Below are 15,022 nucleotides of genomic sequence, written 5' to 3'. Positions count from 1 at the left end.
CAGTGGCCAACCCTGGTGGCTCAGTTGGGGCAAGGCTCTCTCACCTTTGCTCAGCAGTTGCGCTGGCTTCAACATCCTCACCTGAGCATCTTCCAAGTGAGAAAAGTCTCTCTTTGAAAAAGAAGCTTTGTAAAAAATTCTAAAAGTATTAAGCTATAGAACCATCAGGATTTTGGAAAGGGATACTGAGCATCTCTAACTGAATGAGATGCCCCCAGCCATTAGGGCACCCAGAACAGCACCGTCTTCAGCTCAATCCCAGTCACTGGCCCTGCACATGTGGTGATCATGTTTCACAGGCTTAAAATACTTTGTAAAGCAAAAATAAAGCCAAAAAAAAACATTTTTCCAAACAGTTGCTTCTCTGCCCCACGTGTATTTGATCTTAAATATATGTATATATAATATTGCGATATAAATAATTACATTTGCATACACACACACACGACATATGTGTCTACAAAATATGGATTACTCTGGTCTGCCTTTTGTCTGGAGCTTTCTACATTCCCGTATAGTATAGTGGTTCCCAGGCGCTTGGCTTGTGACATACCCGGAAAATCTTGTTGCCAAACTTGCACACCTTGATGTCCTCCGGAGGCATGCGCAGGAGGCACTCTTCACAACACATCTCCTCGCCTCTGATGCAGCCACCAGGGTGGGAGCACTTCTTCTTACACACCACGGTGGAGTCCTGGGGGCCCGAGGGCAAACCAGAAATTAAAAATGTTTTCCATCTCTACCAAACATCCCACCTGACCTGCCTTTTAACAACCTACAACTAACTGCTTTAAAACATATTCTGAAGATATCACACTGTAACTTGTTGCAATAAATCTCTCTTTCCCTTCAAAATGTTATTTGTTGATGAGGTATCTGGATAAGAAGATGAAGAAGCTATGAGAAGTGTGATATACCTTCGCTACCTTCCAAGTGTCTACAACTTAATGTTCAAGAAACTTCTGGTTCCACTCCAGCCAGCGTGTGGCTCACCAGTTTCCTTCTTCCTGCCCTTTTCCTCTTGCACGTCCTTCATGAACTTTGCTCTCTCGGGTCTCCTCCAGGGCTTTATGCCACCTTCAGGCAGTTTAGCATAAAGGCATGGTATCTAATCAAAAAGTAAACACTAGGAGCTACTGTTCCTCCTCAAGATGAAATTCCTTAGTGTGTTCTATGTTCACAGAAGAACTGAACGAGCAAGTCCAAAACTGGGCCTGGGCTCTAGGGCTCCTCCATAAAGTATGTAACCTTCATCAGGCCACTTACCCCCTGGGAGTGACAAGTTTATATCTGTAACTTTAAAAGGTATGGCTTGCTTTCTAAAGAAGTGGCATTGCATGAACACAATAGCCAAGTAAATTGTGCCTACTGATTTATTCAACACATTGAAGAAAAATTCAGAGCTGTTCAAGAAAAGTAAACTTGTTTAGTTCCCCAGCCAACAAGTTGCAATTTTACTGGAGTAGGGTGTCAGCTGGAATGAATGTAAGAGCAAAACTTTTGTGAGACTCGGTGGCAGGCAGGGATGGAGGAAAGCGGTGTCCCAGGTAGATGGGCAATCCCCTCACAGTGTGGAGTTAGTGGGAGACCGATGGCAGGGAAACGAGACCAAGCCCTCTCCTGTTAGTTAGCATTGAGAGAGAGCTCACTTAAACAGGTTGTGTCAATCAATGTATGTAACTTCTGTAGCTCCTCTGTTAATCCTATGACTTCAAGAAGTACTCCTGGTATTCATCCACTATACTCCTACTGACCTATCCATCTAAGATTAATATGACAATGAGATAATCCTTTTAAAAATGGCATTAGTTGTGTTTTATTTTTAAGGTTCTACCACATCAGATTATGGATAGGATTTAGCATTGGACAAGACCGTTCATTTATTAGGTGTGTTATCTTACGCAAATCCATCTCCTTGAGCCTCAGATTCCTCATCTTCAAAATGGAGGCGAGAGTACCTGCTCCTCAGGTTTATTGTGCAATTTAAATGAAATATGTAAGGCACTTGCCACAGTTTCTGGCACATAGAAATTATTATAGGTCAACTCATAAACTGGGGAAAAATATGTTGCCAAGCTGCACGTCTTGATTTCTAGTTTGAAAACAGTGCACTCCCTAGCTCTCAAGTAATACGTACTTCGCAGTAATAGATTTCCCACCTTTCATTACACACACACACACACACACACACACACGGCACACATTAGATCATATGCCTGGCAGTAGTTTAAGCAATGACAATACAGAGATGGATGGATGTGCTTCTGTCTACAAGGAGTTCACAGAGCAAAAGGAGAGAGAGAACCGTGGGAACAAATAAATTGCAATATAATGTAGTAAACAGAATTAGTAAAGGTATAGAGGTAACAGAAAAGAGGGGTAATTACCTACCTATGTGAGTCAGGAAAGCCTCCCCAGAGGAGGTAACATGTGAGATAGGCTGTTGTGTATGAAGAGGAGTTTGCTAATCAGATTGAAAGAAGATGAGGATACACTCCAGGTGGAGGAATCATCAGATCTGAAGGCACAAAGACCTGAAACCATACTGTGCTCAGAGTACTATTGAACAATTTCCTGCACCTGCCATGGCACTGGGTGGAGATGCTGAAGAGGGAAGCTCTAAGCAGACAGAAAATAATACTGATTATCTAAAATGACTTTGAGCATCCAGTTTTCCAAAGATGACAGTAAACGCATACTCTGAGAAAAGACAGCCTCTTGAAGGAACAATATTAATTACACTTTTTTGAGCACGGGGACATATTGCCTAATCTTCTCTCAAAGAATCCATGAGACCCAAAGCACTGCAAGCATAACGGATTCTCAGTCTGCTCTCCTGCAATTAAGAGAACTGGGGATGTGATATGTTTCATCAAAGGTTCAGTACCCTCAAGAGGAAGCTATAACCTGTAAAATTCCTGGAGAGCAAGAAAAGTCTGGAGGATGGAGGCCAAGGCACACAGAAGGAGTGGCTATATGTTTAGCATAGGATAGTATAAACCACAACTAGAGGAAGGAGCCTGAGGAAAGTATTCTCAGGCTTAGGAAATACTCAGTGTTCAGTGCCAAGGAACAGACAGTTCAGCCCCTATTCAGCCACCCTCCTGAAGGAGTCCATGCTACTTAACAAAGCATGCCTCAAGTAATCAGGAACTTCTGAACTCTAATCCTAGCTACTGACTCATAGCTGACATTGAGCAAAACTCCTCTTTCCCTCTCTAGTGCTTTAGCTATTAAAAACAAAACAACAACCATCACCACCGAAATGCATTATTCTAAATTCACGTCACACAGATGTTTGGGTTAACTCACTAATGAATGATCCTAAAATCTCCCATTAAAATGATTCTCTTCTTGGTTTTAAAAATAAATCACTGCATAAGCACAGTCAATTAATGTGTGATGTGCACCCCTTTAAAATTCTGGGGGCGCCTGGGTGGCTCAGTCATTAAGCATCTGCCTTCGGCTCAGGTCATGATCTCGGGGTCCTGGAATCGAGCCCTGCATTGGGCTCCCTGCTCCGCAGGAAGCCTGCTTCTTCCTCTCCCACTCCCCCTGCTTGTGTTCCCTCTCTCGCTGTGTCTCTCTCTGTCAAAGAAATAAATAAAATCTTAAAAAAAATAATAAAAATAAAATAAAATTCTGGAGCTGTGGAATTCTTTCTTTACCAGTCATTAGACCTCTGGTTGCCTTTGGAGAAAAGCAAGCAATGCCTCAGGTAAGAAATGGTACAATGAACAATGCATAAATACTCTCTTCCCAAACTATCAGGTTTATCTTTGTGATAAACTGTAAATCCACACCTTTCTTTCCTCTTGAATGTGATTAAAGTCATTTTTATTGCGAGGTGTGTCAGAGAATTCATCTTTGATAGTTAGAGCCAGAGAACACTGCCACAACTATTTGTCTGATTTTAGAAAGTACCTCAGGATAGCCCCCTCAGACTTTAGTTCTCACCTCTGGAACCTAACTTGTAGGTCCTGGGAAGATAACAGTGAATTGTAATTTGGGTCCTATGTTTTAACTTCCTCGTGACTTTGAGTATGATCTCAACTAGTAAAATGGCATTGATAATGCCTCCTTCCAGTAAGTAACACATTGTGTTACTTGTAACACATTGTGTTACTTGTAACACATGGCTATAATGTTAACAATAAAACCCCGGGGCGCCTGGGTGGCTCGTCATTAAGTGTCTGCCTTCGGCTCAGGTCATGATGCCGGGGTCCTGGGATGGAGCCCCGCCTCGGGCTCTCTGCTCAGCGGGAAGCCTGCTTCTCCCTCTCCCACTCCCCCTGCTTGTGTTCCCTCTCTCGCTGTGTCTCTCTCTGTCAAATAAATAAAATCATTTAAAAAGAAATAAATAAATAAAAATAAAACCCCAACTGCATTGTTGGACCTCAGCCCCTCAGAACCACATTACCTGGCAGGTGCATGCAGTGCAGTTATCGTAGAGAAATGAAGATCCATTGTCATAAACGTCACTGCGAAAGAGGCAGCTTCCAAATGGGAGGTCAAACACTTTCCTCTGACCTAGAGGGAAGCAACAGCATGGTGTAAGCAAGACAGAAGCCAGGATGTCCCACTTTGTCATCAACAATTATATCACAGGGCTGTTAAACATTTTCACAAGAGCAGGTAAATATGTTGCACAAAAATAGTCCTGGGTCAGATGTTCCCAGGGAATCCCCTGGAGTCATTAATGTAGAGAGCTTTTGTTATAAAGAGTTTGATTCCACACTGAATCTTGTAAGTTCAACAAATCTTTATTACCATTATAGTGAACCAAGATGACCAGGTCTATGTTGACCTGCCCTCATGGAGCTCACAGTCTACTGGTGAGACAAACCCACAAAAAATTATTTCAACACAACAATACGGTAAGTTGTGGAAAGAAGCCAATATGGGAAATGTAGGGACAGGGAGGACAGAGAAGATTTCTTAGAAGATGTAATGCCTGAGCTGCATTTTAAAGAACAAGTAAAATTATCCAGAAAGAAGGTATTGGCAGGGAAGAGGCAAAAGGAGTAAAGATATCCCAAGAAGAACTAGAATGAGCGAAAAGAAGAACCAGTGATACTGCATCTCGGTTGGAGAAATGCCAAGTCCACGGGTATAAAGGATGGCACTAACTCAAAATGTGCATAAAGGCAGACTCCAACCCACATGCCAAGTGCCCAAGCTTTCATAGGCATCGCACCTCTGTAGAATTAGCTTGGTTTTCCCTGATGTGAAGATCTGATTGGTGACCAAAAGGGCCATAAAAAAGCAAACCCAAATAAAGACTACAATCCAATTTCCTCCTTTCTTTCAGTGTATGAGCATCTACTCCCTGGAGCATATAAAAACATCCCTGACATGTTACTTGAATCAAGGACTGAGTTAAGAAGTCAAAGATTCACAGTCACTCATTAGATTTACATCTACACTCTTTTTTCTTATAAAAAAGATTAAAAGCAATCTCTATTTATCAGGAGGCCCAGTGAAATGCTGAAAATACCTACAGGCACATACTAAATGCTACTCTCAGAATTAGAATTGTTGGAATTACCATCAATAGGAGTCAAGAAAAATTCTATCTTCCTGCTAGAGTCAACTTCAAGGCTAGAATAAGTATACATACAGAATTAAATCATTAGTTTAGTTCTTACTACCAGAAGTAAACTTGCCTCAAAAGATGGCAGTAAGTTATAACCTGGGTCCCACATATGGACCCCCTAGTGACCTTGAGTATTTCTCCAGGCCTCACTTAGGTCACTTGTAAAATGGTACCAATAATGCCTCCTCGCAATAATACATGACCCTCGCTACCTACAATTCTGATACTAGCATATACAACCAAAATCCCTTTCATGGTTAGACAATTTAGCTAAATGACTGTATTTTTGCACCTAGCAAGTATTAATAACCCAACTAAGATGGGTATTCTTATGTGTACACCCAGGTCCTGAGTTTCTTGAAGCTTGTGAGAACTTAGAGACTAAATTAGAGGATTACCTGCAAAATACAAAATTCAGCCTTTCTCTAGTTCTTTCTTCTAGGCCCTAAAGCATCAGGAAGCTGTGTGCAGGCCACCCACCCCATTAGAAATCACTTCTGTTGCATCACACCTTGGTTTTAAGATATTCTGATATAAGCAACATCCCTAAGCATATCTTTTTTTCTTTTTTGTATTTACTATAAAAATGATGGTGATGTCATTTTTCACTGCTGTAAACACTGTCCTCTATATTAATCTATCAGAGATATTTTTCTATCCTTCAAGAATTAAAAATAGTTCTGTTTCAATTCAGCAATTTTTACAAATGTGATAACCTGGTTTGCCTTTTCCCAACTTTCATCTACATGTGTTTCATGTATTTTATAAGTGGCCTTAAATCCTTTTTGGCAAGAGGCAGGATATAAATATATAAATATAGTCAAGCTTCTTTCTCCACCAATCAAAATATATCTTCTTTATGGCTGAGCTCCACATGACCCCCTCAGAAGCCCTTTTACCTCTTAGAATGAGCAGCCCCTTCTTGTGTTCCCACAGCTTGTAGCTTTTACTACATTTATAGTGCTCAGTACTGTGGCATGGCTGAATGAATGAATGGTGAACAAATGGATGGATGGATTGGTGGGTTGATGATGCATCAGTAGATCACTGAACAAAAAGACTCCTCAACAAGTTTATCCCCCTGAACAAATGTGAACAATTACCTAGATTATCACCCAATAAAATACAATTTTACCAGGGGCGCCTGGGTGGCTCAGTGGTTAAGCGCCTGCCTTCGGCTCAGGTCATGATCCCAGGGTCCTCGGATCGAGCCCCGCATCGGGCTCCCTGCTCGGCGGGAAGCCTGCTTCTCCCTCTCCCACTCCCCCTGCTTGTGTTCCCTCTCTCACTGTGTCTCTCTCTGTCAAATAAATAAATAAAATCTTTAAAAAAATATATATATATATATATAATTTTTACCTAAAAACACTGATGTAAAGCTTTTATCACGGAGCCTGGCATTCATTACACACCCCCCCATAAGTGGCAGATAATGAGTATTATCATTATTAGCAGTAGTAAAATTCCAGTATGATCCTAGTCTGTGTCACTTTGAGAGGTGCATTGGGTGTTCAATATACACAAACCTCTGATGGGTCTCTTCCTTGAAAATGAGAAAGAGAGGAAGAGAATGTTGCAGTGCAAAAGGCAGAGGTATGTCATGTAAATGAATCCTAGTCAAAGGAATATTTAACAGCAAATTGGTGTCCAACCAGCCAAAAGTCTAATTAGTCTAAGATTTCAGGATCTAGAAGGTATCCTAATGTTTACTTTTTTTCCTTTCTGTCTTTTATTGTGTGGGTATGTTTCTTTTTACCCCCGAGGAACATAAAATCTTACCTTAATCCCAAAGTCATCATGGCCCAAAATAAGATAAAACATTCAAAAGAGTGGTTCAGAGACTCCATATACAGCCTAATTTAAGCCATTTCCACATTATTCCACTGGGTTTAGGTCAATCAAAAAAGGTCTCATTTGGGAGAATTATGATTTTCAAGTTTCCTAAGACTTGCCATTCCTTTTGTAGTCTGTCTTATGACCACAAGTGGACAAAAAAAATCTGCATTCAATACAACAGCCATTGCTCATATGAGAAGTTCCTGAGCTGGCTCAGCACATCCACGGTCTGGGCTTCAAAGCATTAATCAAACCTACTTATCTTCAATGTCAGGCCCCAAATGCCACTTCCTTTGTGATGACTTTCCTGCTTAGATGGAATGCTGTGTCCACCACGACCAAAAGCGTGATGATTTCAACCACAGTGAACTAGCTAACTCTGTGCCAGGGGTACAAGCAAGCACACATTGGCAACCCAGGAAGCACATATCTCAGTGGAAATGTCTTTAATCAGGCATGTCTAAATAATTCTTCTTTGTTCTTTTAATTATTTCATAGTTACTTAAAAAGTATGTGCGTGTGTGTGTGTATGTACACATGTAGCAGGAAGGTACACATTATTAGATGAAGAGTTGGCAGAAAAATCCCTCAAAGAAGAGAAAACTGCCTTCATTTAACAAGATATCTTTATCTGACCACTTGGTTGTAGAAAGACAGACTCAGGCTATCGCTGTGATAAGCTGGGAATGAAAAACATCCATCAAGAGGGTGTTCTGGAATTGACAAGAGCAAACTATGATGGAAAGGAAAGAGGAATCAAAAAAATAAAAAATAAAAAGGGGGTGTGAACAATAACTGATAGGAGGCTGGGTCCCAAATAAAAGATAAACAGTGATACTCTCCTAAAGGCAAAATAGTTAAAACCTTTGAAGAACAAAGGGAGTTTAAGGTTCCATTTCATGTTGTTTGCTGTTCTTCTCTTTAATCACCCTCCTCATGGACTGCAAGCCTTCAGTAAAATCTACTACATGAGCCTTGATTCAACAACACCATAGAATGTGGAAAGACTGGAGAGCGAGTGTCCCTGGAAGTACAAGATGATGTTAAAGGAGGAGGAGAAGGATGAGGAGAAGAAGAAAAAGAAGAAGGAGAAGGAGGGAGGAAGGGAAGGGGGAAGAAGAAGGAGAAGCAGCAGAGGCGAAGGAGGAGAAGTTATTATCTGAGAAGGAGGAGGAGAAGGAAGAAAATAAAGAGAGAAACAGCAGGAGCAGAAACACAAAGCCAGTGGTGAGTAGGAAATGTGTTAACTTCCTCAAGGATCCCTGGAGATTTGAGTGGGGTTGCTGGGGGATTCTAGTGGGAGATGTTCTATTGTATTCATATGCTGGGCCAAAGTATTTTTATTTGAATCTTAGTCTGACCTCTACTAACTCAGGAGTTTGAAGATCACGCATAAGAAGCTGGCATACGGATTATAAACAAGTGCCAAAGGATCTCTTGCTCTAGAGACTCTCCATCGCAGGCTGTCTCTTTTCAGTTAGCAATGTGTGTGCCACTCTCCGTATCCCCAGGGAGGCTGAGCAGCAGCAGGTTAAAGCACAGGCTTAGGAATCACAGGGACTCATGTTCAGGCATCAGCTCCGTAACTCACTAGCTGTGGCACCTTCTAGGAATCTACTCCCCTCTCCTGCAATAATACTAACCAGAGCACCTACATTACACAGCAGAATGATAAATTTAGCACCTACACAGCACAGCTTCCTGAGAAACTTTAATGAGAAAAAGCATATAAAGTGCTTTGCACGGTGCCTAGGACATAGCAAATGCTCAACAAGAAATGACTAATCCTCCCTTTTTTGTTGGCTATTTTTCATCTTTCCTTTCCAAACCTCTTGCTTTTGGTGTTATCCTCCGGCCTGTTTTTGCCTCTAAAAGTAACACTGGCCTATGTTCCTCCATATGTTCACTTCATATGCCTTTAAAATACTAGTCATTTCTACTGATCATCATATGCCCAATGAAAGATAGTTTCTTCCTACTGTTCTCTCAATCAGGAGCTATTATCCCAGGTTGTCTGGTGAACCAGGTTTACAGATACACGGGAAGACAAGAGAGAAGTAACCCCTGTAGATGGGGTGCCTGGGTGGCTCAGTCAGTTAAGCATCTGCTTTCAGCTCAGGTCATGATCTCAGGGTGCTGGGATTGAGCCCCGCATCGGGCTCCCTGCTTCTCCCTTTCCCTCTGCCTGCCCCTCCCCCTGCTTGTGCTCTCTCTCTCTCTGTGCCAAATAAATACATAAAATCTTAAAAAAAAAAAAAGAAAAGAAAAGAAACCCCTGTAGAGAAATCAGAAAAGAGATAAACTCCTATAATCAGAAGAAGCAGTTATTCCTAATAAGCCATGAACTAGGACAACCTGAGAACCCCAACACAACAATGTGAATGAAGACTCTCAGCAGAAACTCCCAAGAATTACATTGTTCTTTGATCTGAAAACAGTCACTCACCCAAACATTTGGGGCAGCACTGTCCTGGGGGAGTGTGGCTAAGGTGCTGAGGACAGGAGAGAATGGGACAGACTTCTCTCACGCACTGTGTCCTGCCTCCCTGAAGAAAAGAGAGAGAGAGAGAGAAAAAAGCACATTTAGAAAAGTAAGTGCATATATATCATATAATCAAGATGTCTGGAACAAACCTAGGGCCTTCCCTGTATTAGGTCCCTGGGGCAACTACTCACATCTGTATAATTTCTCCCAACTCTCCATTTATCTTCCCTGTAGGCCACACGAACTACATCCTCAAAAAGACTGTCCCTGAAGAGATTATTACAGCATCACTTCTCCCCACCCAACACCACTTTTATTTATCTTTTTCCTTCTCAGGACTAGCCAACCATCTCAGTTTGCCTGAGATTAGAGGCTTTCAGTACCAAACCTGGGAAAGTCTTGGGCAAACCAGGACAAGTTGGCCTCTCTTTCCAACCCCCAAGCAAGCAATCCCCTCTGGATTTTACTGAGAATTCCTCCTCTTTCAGACCCCCATCTTTCTGTAGGTTCTGCAGACATCTTCCTCCAAGAATACTTCCCTTCCTGCCACTGCTTAAAGGTGTTGCTAGCATGACTCAATGAGGCTCGGATTTAAAGAAGTAGCCAGACTGCTGAAAATGGATATGCTGAAAGCCAATATTCAGAAGAACCATTTCACTGAATTCACTCAGCTAACCAAACCTGTTTCTATCATAAGTAGACGGCAAATGATGATTGATATTGGAAGGAATGGCAAAGGCTCAGCTGCCTATGGGAGAAGTTCTAGAGCCTTCAAATTTTTCCCTGCCCCTCATTCTCTGCCCTTTCCTCTTTTCTGACACCCTTTCTTTCCTTCTTTACCTCAGCACGCCCCCACCTCCTCTGGCCGTCAATCTCTCTCCCCTCCCCACAACTCGAAGATGCAGCATGCCTACTCCCCCTCCTCAATGCCTCACCAGAGGCATCTGTTTTTCCAGCCTCAGCAACTTGTAATTGAATCTTCAGAAAGCTGGGGCAGGGGGAAAAAAAAAGTGCTTTCCAGTCAATTTACATCCAACACCCTTGTAAGGCTCATGTGAAAACTATCCTGTGCAAAATGAATTTCTACCAAATTTATGAATAATTTTTTTTTTAGAAAAATCAGATTTGGTAAACAGATCACTAGGCAAATGCAATTTCAGTGGATTGGCTTCTCTGGGATTTGAGCTAGAAAGCAAACTAGTAGACCCTCAGGTACCCACTGTCTGAAACCGGTAATTTATATCTCAAGAGGCCTCAGGAAATGAGGAACTCACGCCTCAAAGAAGGGAAAGATTCCCCGAGGCCTTTCCTCACACCTTCTCCAGCACTTTCTGCAATAACACCAGACGTTAGCCGTCTGGGTCATATTCATGCCCATCCCTGCGCACGGCCGCCATCCATTGTTCCTGCTCTCCCTTCCTCGTCTTGCCAGTTTTGTTATTACTGTTTATTTTTTGGTACGAGTGAATGAAAAGGGTAGGGCACATTATGTCTTTTTAAATATTTATTATTTTTAAGCCACTTTCACATTGGATTCTTCCCCAAACCAATAGAGAACATGCAAAACACCACAAAAAGCTCTTTTGTTGTTTTTACGTTATTTCCAGATCAGCAAGAATCACTAAAAATCTCCTAAGAATCCCTGGCTGTTTTCTGTGAGGTTCCTCACTCCACTCTGCATAACCCTAAAGTCGGGCCTTTCACCAGACTTCGGAGGCACATAACCTGAGTCTGGGTCAGACTCTGAGGTCTGCCCTAGCTTATACATAAACCACAAAAGCTAAATCTAGAGGGAGGACATAATGCTTCCCTTAAATTTTATTTGAAAAAATTCATCTGCAAGCAGCTTCCTAAAATCTTGAAGCCTCAGGCCACATGAGGCTGCCTGTGTGTTGGCTTCTTGTAGGTGCACAGAGAACATATTCTTTTCATCGATATTCTCTGTTCTTGTTGGAGCAGCATCTATTTTTCAAGCATATTTTAAAATTAAAATTTTTTAAAAATACTGCATAATTGCATAGGAGTTAACTTGTCCAATGCTTCAGAAAGCTGGCAAAAGATTATGTGGTCTCCGGTAATTTTCCTTACACTAAGGTCAAAGAGTGGATTTTGCATACATAATACAACTGCAGTTTGTCTTTCCCAAGAGCCCGTTAAAGTAACTTGAACTCCAATCTGGGTTTGCTAGTTTAGTCAAGTTTTATTTTGTTTGGGTTGTAGTATTGTGGCACAGCCCAAGTCCCGAGGCTGCATTCCAATTAATACCAAAGAAAGTGCCAGCCCTTTTCGGCTCACAACCTGCTTCTGTGATTTCAACTCAGCAGGGAATCTGGTTAAATGATGAGATGTGGCTGAGTTGTAAACTAGGGAAGTTAAAATAGTAGAAGTGAACATTTCTGTTTCTAAAAATGTACTAACTCCTACTGTAACTGCACTAACTCGGGCTCTATCAGATTATCCCAATCTTTCTAACTGGCTTCCCTGCCTCAGCTCTCTTGCACTAACCCATCCTGGACACTGCAATATGTCCAGGACTCCTTTCCAACATCCATCCATCATTTCATTAAGGATCAAATATATGTTTAAGGTCTACATATGCTGAGGAGACAGCAGTGAATATAATATACAAAAATCACTCGCTTTTTTGAGCCTACGTTACCACTGAGTATGTCCCCATGCTAAAGTGGAGGATGACTTACCACTGCATTCGGGATAAAATTCAGGCTCAGTGTCCATTGTAGAAGCAATTATGGGCTCACTAAAATCGGTTTCTTCTTCTCCTGACATAGACCAACACTACATTTCTCAGACTCTCTCTTTCGGTTAGGTCGTATGACTAGGTTCTGACCAAGAGGTGGACAGAAATAAAAAACATGCTTCCAGGGCTCCTGGGTGGCTCAGTTGGTTAAGCGACTGCCTTCGGCTCAGGTCATGATCCTGGAGTCCCTGGATCGAGTCCCGCATCGGGCTCCCTGCTCGGCGGGGAGTCTGCTTCTCCCTGTGACCCTCCTCCCTCTCATGTGCTCTCTCTCATTCTCTCTCTCTCTCAAATAAATAAATAAAATCTTAAAAAAAAAAAAACATGCTTCCAGGCTTGACCCATAAAAATGTCTCATCTCAGTGCTCCACACTCTCACTTTCTGTCTCTACTAGGTGAATGGAGGGGATATCAATAACTGTACAAGATGGGAAGAGCCTGCTTCCGCTTCCCTGAGTCACCATGTGGAAGTCTGTCCACTAAACACTTGCAATGAACTATTAAATGAGCAAGAAATAAATCTCATTGCATTAAAATACTCAGATGCATTAGGTCTTTATTACCACAGTTAGACTGCTTTATCAAGATACCCCATAATCTTCTCTCCCATCTCCTTTCCTCACTATACCAACCCGGAGAGGGGGGGTCCAGTGTATCTTCTTTATTATCCCCAGGCACATCTGTGGCCTGCCATCTTCTTTATATGTACCTCTTTCCCTCTCTCCCCCTGTCATTGACCCCTATAAAAATCCTGCTTTGTTCAAGGTCTATTTCAAGCCCCTTCTCACCTGTGAAGCCTTCTAGACCCCTTCATTTCCCAGTGACCCACTCATCTTTCCATATCTTTTTCATTCTCATATGTATTCCTGTATTTTTGACACATACATAGAAGTTTGACGCTGCAAGATGACACCGGTTTTGCCTCCAAGCTAATATCCGTCAGGAGAGTGACAGACTGGATGAAACATCTCAGTAAAAATTTCTTGAAGGAAAGAAGAGCCACCACACAGGATGAGCTCTAGAATCTCAATGAATTTCTCAAACCACTTTGAACTACAGGATGCTGATGAGACGGTATAGTTTCAGGGCTGTCTGCATCTGCTTACCTTGTATTTCCTTGGGTTTTGTACATGTTAGGTACTAACTAAATGTTTCTTGGTGCTGGTATACCAAAAAGCAACACTTAACGTCACCTTATAAGTTGGCAGGATTCCTAGGACCCCATATGTTTTGTTAAATGTTTGAAAATTTCTACATGGTCAAAATACACAAGGATTAATGACTATATTCTCACGTGGTCAACAAGGAAAGGAATGCTAGGAACTTCCATAAGTACTGGCGAGTTATGATTTCCACCATTTCTCCTTAGTTTGTTCTTTAGAGGTGGTCGTTTGTTCTAACTGCATATCCTAGTGCTTCTCGGAAAGCAGCTGTTTTTAAAAGAAAGACATGAAACTTGTCCCAAGTCTATTTACCGCCCCCTTATTTTTTTGTTTTAGCTGAGTCAGTCAAGAACACAATTGTTTTGAGTCAAAGTTTACCCCAGAGCAGCAGTCTTGCTGCATAATAAAAATCTATCTTCCTGAATATAGTAATGAGTGCAAGATGATAAAACCACAGCCATGTGCATACAGGCTTCTTCCCCCACCCCTGAAGACCACCGAGAATTGAGGGCTGGAAACCACACTATAACATGTGACATAGCACTCATCCCTTGACCAGGATGCAGAGCTGGCTCCCCAACAGGAGGCATTTCTAACCAGTTAGAACCAATCAGCTACACTCAGCCACATTCTAGAGGAATTTTTTTTTTCCCCAATGTTCATTCAATTGTTTGAAGGGAATGGAATTCTCCATTAATTCTAGATGAAGGTGAGAATAGGGGAGAGAAAACCTGGCAGGGCTAGTGTAGGGGAGAAATATATCTTGAGTGCAAAGAGTTTATACGTGCACCATAATTCTTATATTCATAATAGCCAGTGGTGCAAAGCTGACTTGTGAAGAGAGTAACCACTCTGAATTGAAATTGGTCAAAAAACATCACAAGAGAGAAAGGATGTCCTTAGCCATCCCTCTCTTTGACCTGCAAATTTATTTTGGTAGTTTCAGAGCATGACAGTTACTTCCAGGGGTAAAGGTCTTGATCTTGGCCAGTGCACAACAGAAAATCAAAGCAAAGATGGCCAGCAGGCGAGCTGTCTGATGGAGGGAGCAGGAGTAGAGTGGACAGTGGGAGACAGGAGAGCCCAAATTGTAGTGGGTGATGAGCCTATTTTAGAGAGAGAAAGCTATTTATAGATATGCATACACATACATGGACACATGTGTATATAATGGCTGTGTTTGT

At 41.9% G+C, this 15,022-nt stretch overlaps 1 protein-coding gene across 1 annotated transcript in view; it reads right to left on the bottom strand.

The window, feature by feature from the left end:
- BMPER (BMP binding endothelial regulator) overlaps nucleotides 1-15,022 on the bottom strand; it is a 243,759-nt gene that overhangs the window by 105,896 nt on the left and 122,841 nt on the right. Inside the window, exons 7-9 of the mRNA XM_021699372.1 lie at nucleotides 9,879-9,978; nucleotides 4,421-4,530; nucleotides 554-694 (exon numbers count right to left, since the gene is read on the bottom strand). Of these exons, the coding sequence (XP_021555047.1) occupies nucleotides 554-694; nucleotides 4,421-4,530; nucleotides 9,879-9,978 (351 nt within the window). The remainder of the gene's footprint in view (nucleotides 1-553; nucleotides 695-4,420; nucleotides 4,531-9,878; nucleotides 9,979-15,022) is intronic.

Source organism: Neomonachus schauinslandi, chromosome 12 (assembly GCF_002201575.2).
Source record: "Neomonachus schauinslandi chromosome 12, ASM220157v2, whole genome shotgun sequence".
Classification (NCBI taxonomy): Eukaryota; Metazoa; Chordata; class Mammalia; order Carnivora; family Phocidae; genus Neomonachus; species Neomonachus schauinslandi.
Note: the sequence above shows the minus strand (reverse complement) of the source record. Positions and strands in the feature narration are given on the sequence as shown.